The following is a 15,926-nucleotide window of genomic DNA, read 5'->3' as shown; positions in this document are numbered from 1 at the left end:
CGCATGCCATGTCCAGCTCACTAAATGTCTTCTATCTAATAAAGGCAACAAACATGGCACGCAAATACTTCAAAAGGAAATAAATAAGATTAAAAATTGTTTCTGCTTAATTTTAAGGGAGTAATAAAGGTAAACGTGGCAAAAACCTTATCACCTTTATTGAAGTATTTTTGTCAATCAAATGTACACCACCAGATGGAGCTGAAAACATGTGCAGCTAAGTTTGATGATGGCCAATCAGCATTTAGGTGTCCTTGGTATTTAACAGCCAACTATCTTTTTCTAACCAAGTCCTGTAAATGTGGCGTAAAAATGGTAATTTAGGCCAATATTAAACCCCTGATTCTTCCACTGTTTGAGCAATCCGTACAGATTTTCAATTCTGGAGCTTTTGTACCCCCCTATGGTTAGGAAGGCCCAGGGCAGTTACTCACTTTGCCTGTTTGGCAAGCCAGCCTTGATAATAATAAGTAGGCTAATATTTCTAGCAGGACAGTACATTTTTGGACTTGTTCTGGTCTGCTCATCTCATTGGAATGAGAGGAACAATGCGAACGGACAGGTTTTGTCAAGGCATATGGCAGTGGTTGATATATTGCAAGCATGTTTGACAACAAAAGACTGCAGATATTCAGCTACACACAATCTCTCTTTTATTGCGTTTTACTTGTGAAAAGGTAAAGCTTTCAGAGTGAGTGCAGCCTGATGATTCATCCTGAGTCACAGTGACAGCTACTCATGAGTGGGTGTTTTTAGCTCATTCCCTGCTTAGATAAGTCGTGTATTTGCTGTATTTCAAAGCAGAATATTGTTTGTACCCCAGGCATCTACAACGAGAGATGTGTAGAATGTTCACAAAAGTACAGACATGTATTTGGTAGCGCTTGTTAGCATTTATTTTGACACAAAATCCACAGTTTTTGTTGAATAAAGTAGAGCAGATGTCTGTGGTCATCAAGGTAGAATTCCCAATGATCATCAATGAAAAACCTCAAGTGGAAGAAACCTAAATACAACCCCACCTTCTGGGGAAAAAAGCACCAAAACAAATATATCTAAAAATGTAAGAGCATCTCAATGTTTGGATTTTACATCAAAGTATGCATCATACATCTCTATGCTATACACCAAGATACCAAATTAACTTGATATTCATGATGAAATAAAAATGTTTGGATATTTATATTGACAAATACCAACATCAATCAACTTTGGCCTCATAGTAAGCGACAGTGATTTAACAACACAACAACACGGCCGACGATAACTCTCTCACACATGCGTACAACACACTGAAGAGCTGCAGGTAGAATTGCACAAGGAAACCCTCAAAGAACAACACAATTTGTAGCAATAATAATCTGAACTATTCCACATACAATCACATAAAGATACTTCTATAAATCCTGCTGTCTCAAAGCTGCAGGAGTAAAAGGAGCAACACATTGTTTCCTGCGAACAGGGTTTGATATTAAGTTTTTTTTTCCTGGCAAACACTTTCAGCCTACCAAGGTGGGCTCTGTTGTTTTTTTTCAATTCCTTAATTCTTGGCATTACAAAATAAAAGTCAGTAGAAATATATAGTAAATACTATCTTGACAAGGAGAAGTAAACAGTCCTTTGCAGTCAAAACTCAGCGAGGTAACAGTCTTATATCAGGCCTTGGCCTTCTGTTTCAATGAGGGTTGAGTTTGGGCATTTAGTCTGTACTAGCTGCTGACGATGCAAAAGAATATCAAACTAGTTCTATATACACTGAACTCAGATCAGTTTGGCTTCAATATAAAATCAGAGCTGGGTTAAAACTAGACTGTTTGTGCCACGGGTGTCATGATTACATTCAAGTCACAGAGCTAACCATCTGTTTGAAAAATGAATACTTTAAAAATCCATAAGGACATTTAACAACTTTATCCATCTGGATAAAACAATAGCCAATGTGTAATGTTGTTGCACAATAAATAAATAAATATATATACCTATATTTTTAAATCTCTTCCTAAGTTTCAACTTTATTTCCTAAGCATTATATTTACTATAGTTTATTATTGTTCAATATTTTTTTTCTTTTTTAATGTATACTACAAATTCATGAAGAAATGATCCAGTTGATGCAAATACATTCTCAAGCAAATAGTCCCAAAAATGAATAAATAAGTAATCTTTACAATTCCATATTAAAGACTTAATGTCTACAACTAAATTCACAAATCACTGACAAAACATGTACTGTATAAAAGTGGAGAACTCTTCCATTCTAATCATTTGCATTAGACAATGTTTAATGGTTTTGTTGAGCCATTTTATGGGAAATTGTTCCACACAAATCATCATGGTACGTATAATATATATAAAAAATGGAACTCACTTTCCATTTCCTCCAAATCCAGCTGCCAAAATATTGTTTCTCTCGTGATTATTGTTGAATGTGCAACATATTTGGCCTCAATATAAACAAGATGTAACATATGGTTCAAGACCAAAGAAATGCATTTCCTTGAAAATAAAAACAAAAAAATAGAAATATAGAAAAATTAAGATAAAAAAACTCCATGGTTCATGTCATACAATTGGAGCTAGGACAAACGTTTTTTCCAACTACCATTTTTTTGTGGAATAGGAAACAGAGTTGCAATTGAGAAATGGCTTCAAAATCTTATATGATATTATATTTGAAATCCAAATGGACAGAGGAGTCCAGATGAATCTGGAAATACCTTCTGAATAGATATTTATCTCTGTGACCCAAATGTAATGACAATACAAGATAGGCACAAACTGGGGCTAAAGTAAAACCAGATAATCTGAGTTTGCACTTGGGAGAAACCTTAAGCCAAAGGCATTTAAAATACAGCGATATGTACAATCAAGGGCCTTTGCCCAGCACAGCTCACGGATCAGTTCTAAAGAGGTAAATGTCTTTTTCACAACAGTTCATTTCCTATCAACCAGCATGAACTAGAGTAAGGAAAAAAGTGTGAATACTATTGCTAAATACTATTTTTGCAAGTCTCACATGTACTACGTACTGTGTATATTTTATAAAGAGACTGCTAAGCACTGTTAGAAAATGTTTGCCCATTTGATGTACGACTATACACAATTTACAGAAAACACACACTCGCATAGCAGCAGTAAACTATAGAATGCCTAACAGAAAGTCTATTTTCATCTAGGCACCATACACTTTGATAAACATACATTAGCTAGAACTAGTGTAAAAATAACAACTGTCCAATCTTTAGCCAAGAAATGTACAGTAGCCAAAAGGCTTTTATATTGATATGTTCAGAGGGTGAGCCGTCTCCGTCAGAGCATCAGCCACCTCTTGGACACACCTCTGAGTCACTGCAAAAGAGCTCAGAGGATCAGAGGACGTCAAAACTATCTTCATAGCAAACCAAAACCTGTGTACACTCCCTATACACACACGATTTGTCTATGACAAATAAAAGGTATTATCAAGCTGAACCAAGGCAACGTTTTCTGTCCACATAGCTATAAAGGAGTTGAAAGCTTTGCCTTCCGGCGTTAGACAATTAAATTGGCTTTGCACTGAGCCAAGGACACAACGAAGTGGCCTCAATTAACTACGCAGACGTTTGTCTCATAATAGCTACAGCAAGACAAACATACAAAAATGTGATTGGATACATTCTCATTTTCTAAATCTTGCTCTATGCCTCAGTACATTTTGTACTGAGAGTACATGTGTGCTATTCTCACTGCTAACACCAGAATCGCCTTGATATAATCCTAGGAAGTACAGAGCATCGCTCAAGGTATATCAACTTCACACTGAGGCAGAGACTTCTCTCTACTGAAAGACAAAATACAACTGGACAATAACTGACAAATGATTTTACATACAAAAACAGGATCGACCGGGATACATTTAGAGAAAAGCATTCAACTCTCAGAAGTGACCACATTTTTAGCCACTAGCGGCATTAGTCTGACTTTAAACCATCACCTCGTACGTTTACATTTACACCTTTGATATCTCACAAAGCATACTTGACTCAGACAGAAATTACAATGGGCACTTCATTTAAAAGTGTCTTCTCAAAATCCACACCTGGCAGATTGTATTGCCTTGCTGCATTTTTGAGCACTTTTCCAGAGGTTCTCAGTCAAGCGCTAAAAATTCTCCGTAAACAATTTAAGTGTATCATTTTGTTGTGATGCATAACCTTTTACATTCATAATCAGCGAGGAGATTAGGCTTAATGTTTCTGCCTTGTAAAAACTCAACAGTCCGTCCATGGAGGAGTCAGATTTACATTGCCTTGCAAAAATGGCAACGACCAACCAGGAACATGTTCAAACACATTAAATCTAAAGTCAAACAGTCAGTTCATTGTACTGTATAATCATGTAACAGTCTGAAACACCAATGTATAATCAATACCATTGTAAAGCTTTGCCACCCACACATTAAAATGAATGTTTGCACCCCTTTTCCTTTAGGGAGCAACATAAGACACAATGTATAAAACACACTTCTTGAATCAGTTATAACTGTTACCTTCTTATTTCCTTACAACAGAGGGAAGTAGGCTGGTGAAAGCAAACATTCTCCCTACAACAAAAAGGTCACAGGTTAATCAAGTCTTGTTCAATGGTTGTGAAACTCTTCAAAAGATAGAATACAGTCGATTAAGATAATACAACATGATCCAGACACAATTAATTAGAGCTGCTCTTTTGAAAATGAATTGTTCAGAGATTATTCTTACATTTGTTTCAATTAAAAAAAGATTTTAGCACAGTCTGTGACCCCATCACACATTGCATATGTCAAAAAACATTGTGAGCAGGGCAGCTAAAGATTCATTTTTGCTTCTCAGATTGTTTAATTTGAATAATTTTTAAAAGCCCACAGAGGTAAAACTATCCACAATTTTAAATAAAAAAGACAAAAATAGAGAAGTATTATCTTATAATTTAACTTTCTTAAAACTGTTAATCATCACGAACCCTCTGACTCAGCTTGTGACCCCCAGGTTGGGAAACACAGACTATTAGGGTTTTCCTTTCAAGGAGCTAAAATGCTTTTTTTTTAGACATGTTGCGTCATGCAGAGAAAAGAGAGATGAAAAGTAAATGGTAGAGGGACAGCTGGATGTTGACACAGAGCCACTGCTAAAAATGGATTTGGCTAGCATGTGGAAGAAAATGGAAACAGAGAAGAAGCAATTCATTATCATTTTCATCACTTAAGAGAAAAAAGATATGCCTTCGCCCAAAACCATAAATAAATGAACTACTAAGTAGAACTTTCCTGTTGGCTTCTCATTTGAATACAGAGAAAACGAGAACCCATCACACATCCTGTCCCCAACCATTTAATGTAAGACTTACAAGACCTTTCACCTACTTGTCTTGATCTGTGACAGTGCCATCAAGCAGAAATATCTCACTTTTTCCACTTGTTTGACTACATCTCAGGCTGTATGCTTACAAGGACTCCACGGTGATGATGGCCTCGCCTGTCTTCTGGTTGATACTGGAGGATGAAGAGATGTGGCCACGCTGTTCAGCGCAGTCATCCAGGAGTGGTGGCTGAGCAGAGGCCTTCGCTCTGAGGGAACAGTCCACGCTGTCATGCAGCACGTCTGCACTCTCCTCTTCCTTCACAGCCTCTTTACCTCCTTTCCCAAAATGTCCCTTCTGGAGTTCCTCTTCCTCTTGTTCCTCTCTCTTCACATGGCAACGGCATACCTCGATGCCCGAGTCACCCGTTAGCCGTCGATGCCGGAAATGATCCTCCTCGTCATCTTCTTCTTCTTCCTCTTCCTCCTCTTCTTTTTCTCGTTTTTGCTCTTCTTTGTTGTTGCAATGTGTGAAAACAGCCACATTTGAGGGGAAAGGGGCCTGTTTAGGGGGAGACAGAGTGGACCTCGGGGTTGGACCACAAGGTGGAGCCTCTTCTTCTTTCTCTCTCTGAATGGCTACAGCTCCAAGTGGGTCTGAGAGGACGAGGGGATGGACTTGACCAGGAGGAATGGAAGATAACAGAATGAGGGGAGAGAGTGGGAGGTGAGAAGAGTGTGATGGACGAGAGTGTAAAGGAAGAGAGAGAGGTGGAGCTGAAGACGAGACTCCTTCACTGCCGTTAGAGGGCCGTCTTTGTACCGGTATGACATCTGGAGAGGCCGCAGGTATAACATCAGGTGGAACTTGCGATGAAGGTGTCGGGGAAGAAGTTGGTGTGAAGTTGGCCCCAAACCTAGACATGACCGCACAGTCGCCCCCTGCTTCACTGGGTGTGGATATGTGGCTGCTGTCATATGTCTCGTCTGTCACCTGGACAGAGAAGGAGGTGCTGCAGGGGGAAGTGAGGGAGCAAGACTCGCAGGAGCAGCTGGTATAGTTGTCAGAGCTCTGGGAGGAAGTCAAGCCACTGGGACCAGGGCCCAAATATGGAGGGCAGGGGTGACGGTGGTGGTGATGATGGGGGTAAGAGGAGCTAGGACCCCCCATGGCACCTCCCTGCAGGGCGAAGACAGAGCTGTAAGGCGGAGGAGGGGTGCTGGGCTGCGCCGCCACCTCCTCGTAGGAGGGCAACTTAAAGGAAGCCAGAAAACCTGTGACAAAAGAAATATCACAAATCAGCTCAAAAGTACAGTCTGCCACTTGACTTGTTCAAGGAGATACTGGAGATACAGTATTCCATATTTTTCTTAATATTATTAATCCCAGATTTAAAATAGTCTAACAAATGCACTATATACTTTTAGTTTGAGTGACGTTTGATAAAAACTACAGTGCCCAGCTGGACTACAAATATTACTTAGCCTCTTTTATTTAATGGTTACTGATTGATCTTCTATTTATTTTGTGTTTCTATTGCCATTATTTTATTGCAATGGTGTAATACTGTTAACAAGTGGAGATGATTGCATTGACCATAATATGTACCGTATGGGTGTAAGGCAAAACATTTGTTGCTTATACTATTCAGTATCTTTTTTCAAATGAACCCCAGGAAGTTATTTCTCAGTCAACAATGAATGGGGATCCAAATAAAAAACACCTAAACTGCAGAAGCACCTGAATGTAGATGTGTTTAAATTCTGTTTCTTCAGGAAAGCCACACAAAAAGGAAACCAGAAAATATATAAGTTCTGGAATATAGATTTCAATATATTAAACACTTTTTTTACTGCATTCAATACATAAGCATGACTTTAAAAATTCTCACTCTCTGAAGTTCCCCTGATAGTATACCTACATAATTAAAAAAAAGAATAGATATGTGAGATGAAAAAACATAAATAAACCCACTGAGGTCCAGCATTGAGGAAGGGTAGTGGCAGGCTCCGTTATAGGCGATCAGATTGATCTCCCTCTGTCTCTGCTGCTGTTGGATCCTCAGCTTTGCCCGGCGGTGGCGGTAAGCACAGAAACAGCTGAAGAGGATCAGCATTGTCCACAGCAGCCAGAACCCTGCAGAGAACCGGAAATAAAACCAACACCATCATTTATGAAAACAAAAGTTTTGTTCTGTTGTATAAATTACATCTCAGATCTACTCAGTTTACTTAGAGACATAGACTGTTTTAAAATGACAATAATGGTGGTTTTGGAGATTCTGTCCCATTACAGACAAATCCTTTACCATTATTCTGTCCATTTTTCCAAAGCATTCTGTGATATTTTTTATTTATTTCATAGCATTGTTGGTATTAACTTGACCATGATATCAACTTTCTTTTCACTATTTATGGAAACAAATTAATTTCAGTAAAGAATTTGCTGCTTTTATTTTTAACCAATCGGTATGAATATTTTGAAAACTCAAAAGTATAATGGTTGGCACATTCAAGCAGTGGTTTTTAGTGGCCCACACTGTAGGGCACAGGTGTCAAACTCAAGGATGTCATTTTATGTAAAAATGACATCCTTGATATGAAATATGAAAAGTTAGATTTGATAATAATAATATCCCCATGGTCAAAATTATGAGATAGAAAGTCAGAATTATAAGATACTTAAACACAACAGTCATAGAAGCAGCTCTTCATAGGTTACCCTACATTTGACATAGAAATGGATTGTGAGTACATTGAAGACTATTTTAAACGTGGCCTCACAACAGATGAAATCTATGGGTAAATTGGTTCATTTTTGAAGCAGTGCATGCTAAAGGTATGTGAGCAGGTGAGCTCCGACCAGATACAGACTTTTAAAAATGTTAGTTTGTGAAGAAACACCATCGCAGACCGAGTTCAGGAACTAGCAGGCAATCTAACAACACAGCTAGCTGAAGAGACGAGCAGTTACTTGTCTTTTTCATTAGCTGTTGATGAAAGCACAGACAACACGGATACAGACCATCTATCAATGTTTAGAAGAGGCTGAAGGCAGACTTGACCGTCAGTGAGGAGCTCTTGGATGTAGCTGCCATGCACGGGACGACGACGGGGAGGGACATTAGTGATGCAGAGAGAGGACAAGAATAGCTTTGAACAAAGTTAATGTAATAACTTGTGTTTGATGATATTTGTCTTTGTTATTTTCTTTAAAAATGTGATCTTTGATAGAGTAATGTGGGTTTCTTAACCCTAAATTTAAAGGATTTATGTTATAATAACAGAAATGTGCTTAAATATATTTTTACATTTATATAAATGCATGTACAATATTGTAACACTTGAATAAACAATAATCAAATGCAGAGACAGTTATTTAACAATATGTTAGGGAGTAGTTACAGTTATACAGTCTTACAGTTACAACCGGCCCTTTGAGGGCAGCCATGATGCTGATGTGGCCCAGAGTGAAAATGAGTTTGACACCCCTGCAGTAGGGGTTATATATACATTGAACATTTACTGATAAAGTTAAGGGTTGCGATCTGTCCAAGAAAAACATACAGTTTCAGATGTCATTCTCAGGTGAATATTAAGATCTAACAATCAGCATTGCAACATGCAGCCGAAAAACTGTTGTTTGGCGCCTCCATGAAAGGTAATGCAGGGAGAAGGGAAAAGTCCAAAAAGGTTGATAAAGGTCCATTACCTACATCTAAATGTTATAATGTAAACTCTGTTTTTGAATTATGTAAATGAAATCAGATCTTTGCATCCAGATGTTTCACTTAACGCATAATAAATGTGACAATGCAGCGTTAGCCTCAGGTCTACTGTAACACAATGGAAAAGACGTCCGTCAGGTGACTTACACCAGAGTTCATAATAGTAGGTACAGCAGCCCGTTTCTCCGCAGCAGTGCCCCGTTTCACACAGGTAACCTGGATTGTTGTTTACACCAGGACAGTACTTCGGACTGACAACAGGCTGGCTACCAGAACCCCCGTGATGCTTCACCACCTAGTGGACAAAACACAGCATTACATATCACCACTGAAAATAATGTTACTGCAAAGATGAAGTGGTAATGGCTATTTCTGTGGTATTCCCTTTGGCAGGCGACAGCATGAGCGTGAGAATTACGTATCACCTAAGCGCCACACGTTATTGTTTTCAGAGCTTTTTTGCAAATGAGCCACCTCCATGACAACTGAGCAAACTCCTCTGATGATGAAAACTATGAGGTAGTTGAAAGCTCACTTCACAATCACTCCTCATTTCAAAAAGATCCTAAACAACTTCTCTTGATGGAGTACAACACTATGTAAATGAAGTATCATACAATGTATGAAAGCAGAACAAAATATGTTGTTTGTTTTTATAATTTTGGTCTTTTGGTCTTTTTATCTTTAGGATTTGTATTTTCGTCTTTCTTTTAGGTACTTGAAAAAAAAAAGTCTGTTTGTAAATTTGTGGCAAGCACATACAGTAGTCTTTAAATTTAATGTTAGGTGGGTTCCTTTTACAAAGGCCTCAGGGTTTTTTTCTCATGTTATTGTATCTTTTGTTTTATTATATGCATAAATATAAGCTTTTTATATTTGATTTCTTGATGTTTAGTTTTTTTATTACTGTGTGGTTGGGTGTATGTTGGTGTATACTACTGTATATAGTCTTATATTTGTGTTGATTATACTTATAATCTTATATTTTGTTCATACATGTAAAGCACTTTATGAGTTTACATGTTACAACGTGCTTTATAAATATAATTGCCATTACCAACTCCTGAGGGAGATATCTGTCTCTAGTAAATGCTTCGCTACATTCACCAGCTAGTCCATCTGTCTGCTGTTTGGGGCTGTACTGGTAGTGTGCAGCGGTATATGAGTCTGAGTCTTCAAATATTGATTAGTTCAGCTTTCAGATTATTTTGTGAGATGATAATATGTTTGTTGGCAACTACAGGTCAATGTTAAATTCAAAAAAAAAATCTCACACCTTATTAACTGTGCGCATGTCAGCCTCCTTCTGAGAAACAGCCACCTAAAATGAGAAATGGAAGGACCTCTGTGAATTTTACAGTTGCATCTTAATCATCAGCAGGTCAGTGCGAGGGAGAGATTCAAGTGAAGAACTTCACAGATATTGACATCAGAAAAAGCCGGCAAATTTCAATGCTTGGGTAGAAAACTCTCGATGAGCTCAGACACTTCAGCAAAACCACAAACCACAATAACAATGCAGCAAGAAGAGATTTCTGTTATGTACATAGTTACCACACATATACTGAGAAGTGCTAAAAAATTATTATGCATTGCCATAGCAACCACTGTGGTTACGCTTGTAGGTTTTTTTTTTTTTTTTTACTCGTGTGGACAATGTTTTATACTATCCAGTGGTATGAAATGTTTAGTGGTGGTTGAAGGTCGATCTCCCTACCGTAGCAGCTTCAGTCCCATCCAGCCCCTGCAGGGATATGGTCATCTAGTAAAAGACAGACATGTACAATAGCTAAGACGGAGCAGTAAAGAGAGAAATTATATTATGAAAAGAAACAAAAGGATCAGCACAACATGTTGAAACTGACATGCTTCACAAAAAAAATATATATACTGCGCTGTCATTCAAGTAATCAAGCATGACAAAAAAAGGCCACTAAACACATTTTCCAGTCTGACGACGCTGGTTACACTCCGGGCTCTTCAAGGAGCTGGGAAGGTCAATGGCTTTTTAACAGAACCTATTTCTCATCTCGAGATAGAAGACAGAAGGCACCAATTCCCAAACACTCTCACACTCACACATGCATGCAAAAGGTACACCTCTAAAACTGTGATGACCTAAATGAACAATTAACTGTTTAGTTTATAAAATGTTGGGGGACAAAAAGAGACAAACACCCAACATGCATTCAAAAAGCACAAAGTGACACGTTCTAATTGTTTGTTTAGTCTCACCAACAGTCAAAAACCCCAAAATATTCATTTTACAATTATTTAAAAGTGAGAAAAAGAGAGCATTCTAAGATTTGAGAAGCTGGAATCAGCACATTAATGAATTCCTTTTACGTTGCTAGACATTTAAACACTAGAGCAGTCACACACAGAGACACACACACACACACACAACATCTGGTAATTTTAAAAGAATATCAATTATCCTCATGGGATTATTTTTGAAAAGTGTAGCATCTCAACAGGCAATGACACCTACAACAATCACACAGGCTGACCTACCTATAAGGATGAGTGCTAGCAAATAGCCACCATTAGTAAATGATCATATAATGATTTAGGTCCACATATTATGGAGTAGAAATAATTATGTACAGTTACGCTACTCAATACAATTCTGTTACGGTCCAGATTTAAAAATTCTGTGCGGCGCTCACGCCTCTGTAAATATCATTCAGACCCACTGTGAGGAAAAGAAAAATATGCCTGTGTGTGTGCTGCTGGATGTGGGGCCACTGTCAAAAACAATGTGGAGACACTGGGGGCTGCAGCCATGTAAATGAGACCTCTTTTGTTAACAACCGGCTGCTGGTTATGTAGTCAGCATAGGGAACAATGTTGGCTGCAGTGTGTGTGTGTGTGTGTGTGTGTGTGTGTGTGTGTGTGTGTGTGTGTGTGTGTGTGTGTGTGTGTGTGTACATGCATACACAGCTATGATCAGGTTCAGGTAATTACAACTACTGTCTATTTTTAACAAAGTAACAAATGACAATGAGCAGAAAAATGTAACAAGCAGCTAACTCCACACACTGCCTTGAGGCTGTACAAAGAACAATAATAGCTGTCAGCTGTAGAGATATTCATATTTACTGTAGTATACAACTGTGCATAGCATACGCTTCTTCAACACCTGATGCAGCCACAGCTTTATCAATATTGCATCACGCAACATTGCATGACACTTTGGTGGAAGAGCCATGTCTAACCAAGGAGGTACTGGCAGAGTATTGAACAAACAAATTAGGTTTCTGCCAAAAAGTGATCCGGTGACTGGCGACGCTTCAGTATGTGGCCATGAAAACGTGATTAACACAGGCAGCAATTGTATTGCTTGTTGCATTTTTCAATACTAATGTGGATACAAGACTTAAGTTTTGGTACCATTACAATATGTTTTGACATCATACTTTGAAAAAATGTTTTATTAGGCTCATTTAACAACTTGAACTTTGAAATATTCTAAAACCAGCAAAATTATAATTTAAATCAGAAGCTATTTGATCAAAGAATAAGTAGAGCACAAATTTGAGCAGGCATGCCAGCTTTGGGTACAATACTATTTTTATTCCCCTGTGCTACGGACAAGTTTTGTTATACCAGAAAGGTATCTGCAGGAGTCCCGGTTTATCAGTGACATTCCTACTGACAATCAACTGTTTGCTTCAACATTCAAAATGATTTAATGTTTGCTATTTTTCATCTACTTTGCTACGGTTCATTATATATGAATAAGATATTCTAAAAACTGTGTGTTTGTTTCTGATATGAGAAGACCCCTAAATATTGTGCCACAACAAAACCCAACAGAAAAGTCATGCTGCATATCCAACTGTCAAATATAACCTCAGGTGGTTCATAAGTTAGCTATTATACTGTTATGAAAGTCAGTCGAGAGCGTTTTCAAGAGGGAGGTGAGTTCCTGTGGTAAGCCCACCACACGACAGAGTACACGCACATGGGTGTGAAGTGATCATTCAGACTTCCCCAGAGACCACAGACTAACCACAAATGATTTCCACCCCTGGGGTCCTACGGTTCTCAATAGCATGACAGCAAACACACACCTTCACTAACTCCATCCTCGATGACATGTAACCTGGGAAGAACATGCCAGTTTGCGTGTGTAAGACTGTGAGCCTCTCCCTGCCAATTGAATAGAGGCCGACTGTGAAAGGCTGTAAAACGACGACCATTAAATCAAAGATATTTCAGCAGGTATTTCATGCACAGAAAACATGCCATTATGTAATGTAGTCAAGATTATGCCCAACGACGTTAAATTATAAAACTGGCATGAAAATAAGATGTGCTTAAGGTGAGGTGATAACTCCTTGGACTTCAACTGTGAAGCAAACTGTTGTCATCATGTGTGTTTAAGAGTCACACTTTCGTTGTCCGATTGAATTTAAAAAAAAGAAAAAACACTATTTCGCTAAACAAAAGAAAAGGTCCCGGCACATAAAGGCAGACACTAGATCTTTATATGGAGACCAAATCAAAATCTCCAACTGTCCTTTTTAATTTCTTAATGAAATATTACAATTTGGAAATACTGCACTTAATTCTAATTATGCCAATAAAGCAAATTTGAACTTGACAATTTGATTTGAAAACATAATTTTCTCTTCTCACAAGACTTTCACCTTTTAGTGTCAAAGGGTTTGTGGTCAATTTTATTTTACATGTCACAACGACATGCTGAACGTAGATGTACTGTATGTCTCTTTCAAATAGATTTAAGCCAATGTAATTTTCATTGTGCCATTATAAATTCAGGTGTATGAGCCTAAATATTTACCGGCAACAACAACAGACTTGAAAGAAACATCATCCTCAGTGTCCTGAATCAGCAGTATGGTGTTCTCCTGCTGGACAAGCACACGTTAGATTTATTAGGCTATAAGGGTCTGCCAGTTAAAGCTCTTTAAATCACGCTTGCATAAATTAAAGTTAAATCTTTGGTGCATTACGACACATTTCGTTAGCTACTTTGCTTGAAAGCAGGAATCAACTTAAAATCTGAAGTTTTCAGAAGTCAACAAGTTGCAAACTACTACGGTTATCAGTACTATATAACATTCATTTAGTATTTAGTTAACTGTATGTCTGTGGTACCCTCTCAATTTAGAATGAACCTAACAGTACATTTTTTAAAATGTACGTGTCACATATTCCCATAATACTCTGGACATGTTGTATTATCATCAACTGTTGTGCATTAACGACATCATCACAGGCAGAAATTCCATTGACCACAATCACAATAGAAACCATACCTGACTGACTTTACTGCAAGCAAAAACATTTGCTGTAATGATGCAATAAATGCACCGTTTGTCCTCGAGAAATATGTCAAAAGAAAAAAGGTACAACAACTCAAAATGAAGGAATGAAAAGACAGATGGGTACCGAACAAGTTGAGGCCACTGTTTGTCAACAACAACAACAACAACAACAACAACAACAACAACGCAGACCAAGGGAAGCATGTTGCTCTGCAGAATAAGTGAAGGAAAGCTGTGCAGTGCATTACCTCCTCAGCCTTCAGCCCGAGGCAGAATGTCAACGTTTTCTCTGGATCCATGGCGAGAGCTGAATACCAAGCTAAACAGAGAAAATGTACAGTCGGGATGTTATTCTGCTAAGCCCCCATCACTGCTGTCCCACTCCACACGGCGGCCTCTCCATCCGCCATTGCCCCCGGACGGACGGACGGATGCCCCTCCCAGACTCCGCAGCACTCTCCGGAGTCCCAGGGCCAGATTTCCGGTGTATTTTATGGATGGGACCGCGGGGTATCGCCGTGCAGACGATGCTGTCGTCGACCGCAGCGTGCAGTAGTGCAATAAAGATGTTTTACTCTTTGTGTTCGCAGTGAGGGTCGGCGCTGTGCATGATGTCATGCTTCTCCAGCCCCTAAAGTACTTGTATGGGAGCGCTGCGGCTTTGATTGGCCGGAGCTCCCAGCAACAGCAGCACAGAAGGCTGCCTCAGCGTGGCTCTTCTCACACACTGTTCGACTGTTGCTTTATTAACTGCGGCCGAGCATAAAACCGAAACACCTGTGCGTTTTTGCAATTGTAGCGAAACAGAGCCATGATATTTAAAATATATAGTTGCACACAAGGGTTCATTTATAGAAAATACAATCACTGAAGATTGGTATCAGCCGGACATCGCCTACGGGCTTGTGAATTTGTAAACAAGAAGAGACGTGTGAAATGTGAAGAACGTAGTATATTATTAAGAATGGTGTCGTTACAGGTTTTTATCATAACGTTAGTTTCATTATGTGAAAACATATCATTTATGGTTAAGTGGTGACGTTAACTTTAGGTGTGAACTTATGAACTGCATCAATTCCTTAGTTGTTTATATGAACATCTTGAATCAGTATCAAATTCTTTATTTTAAACTGTCTTTAAAATCAACCTATCTTCCCCTCTTTCTTCATTCTTTTTATGTTCGCCTAAAGCATTTTAAACATATTTTTTTGACAACTTGCAGTATATTCGCAAATAGTAAACACTGTACAGGAGGTGTCACAGGTATTTTCACAAAAATAAAAAATAAAAGTCCACCATTCAATTTCAGTAAAAGTTAGTTAGTATCAAAAGTATTTGTAAAGTACTTGTTATGCATAATGGCCCCTTACAGAGTTTTATATTATTATATATTATCGAGCATGTTGATGTTGCTGCAATGGTCCTGTATGTGTTCATGAATCATTATTTGATTTTACAAGTTTTTGTTGTTGTTGCTGTCATGACCAGGACCATTGTAAACTGGTTAATTTAAAGGAAACATTCCTGGCAAAATAATACTAGTAGAAAATCAATAAATCTATTAAGTATATGCAGATATACTGGTG

The 15,926-nt window shown here is 38.3% G+C and overlaps 1 protein-coding gene across 3 annotated transcripts; it reads right to left on the bottom strand.

Moving 5' to 3' along the window:
- Positions 1-756: 756 nt before the first annotated feature.
- LOC137885153 (WW domain binding protein 1-like) lies at positions 757-14,954 on the bottom strand. 3 transcript variants are annotated; one of them, XM_068727303.1, is made up of 6 exons: positions 14,589-14,954; positions 10,761-10,805; positions 10,320-10,364; positions 9,191-9,338; positions 7,291-7,452; positions 757-6,590 (listed from the first exon to the last, which is right to left on the bottom strand). In XM_068727303.1, the coding sequence occupies exons 1-6, from the start codon at positions 14,637-14,639 to the stop codon at positions 5,461-5,463; spliced, it is 1,581 nt and encodes a 526-aa protein (XP_068583404.1). In that variant the 5' UTR covers positions 14,640-14,954; the 3' UTR covers positions 757-5,460. The 3 variants fall into 3 exon arrangements, with proteins under 3 accessions (XP_068583404.1, XP_068583406.1, XP_068583405.1); XM_068727305.1 differs by lacking the exons at positions 10,320-10,364; positions 10,761-10,805; positions 14,589-14,954 and adding an exon at positions 8,341-8,406 and having other exon boundaries at positions 9,191-9,270; XM_068727304.1 differs by lacking the exons at positions 10,320-10,364; positions 10,761-10,805; positions 14,589-14,954 and having other exon boundaries at positions 8,341-9,272.
- Between the last annotated feature and the right edge of the window lie 972 nt (positions 14,955-15,926).

The sequence above is a fragment of the Cebidichthys violaceus genome, unplaced genomic scaffold, assembly GCF_023349555.1.
Source record: "Cebidichthys violaceus isolate CVI_PGR_0920_01 unplaced genomic scaffold, fCebVio1.0.p SCAF_4, whole genome shotgun sequence".
NCBI classification, from domain to species: domain Eukaryota; kingdom Metazoa; phylum Chordata; class Actinopteri; order Perciformes; family Stichaeidae; genus Cebidichthys; species Cebidichthys violaceus.
This window is presented reverse-complemented; position numbering and strand designations above follow the sequence as displayed.

What these genes read in the sequence shown, in the direction of transcription:
- LOC137885153 (XM_068727303.1), bottom strand. Translation starts at nt 14,639, where the DNA reads ATGGATCCAGAGAAAACGTTGACATTCTGCCTCGGGCTGAAGGCTGAG. An exon ending in ATGGGACTGAAGCTGCTACG is followed by an intron (nt 10,365 to 10,760) that starts GTAGGGAGATCG and finishes TTCTCATTTTAG; the next exon opens with GTGGCTGTTTCTCAGAAGGA. An exon ending in ACATGCGCACAGTTAATAAG is followed by an intron (nt 9,339 to 10,319) that starts GTGTGAGATTTT and finishes TTTGTCCACTAG; the next exon opens with GTGGTGAAGCATCACGGGGG.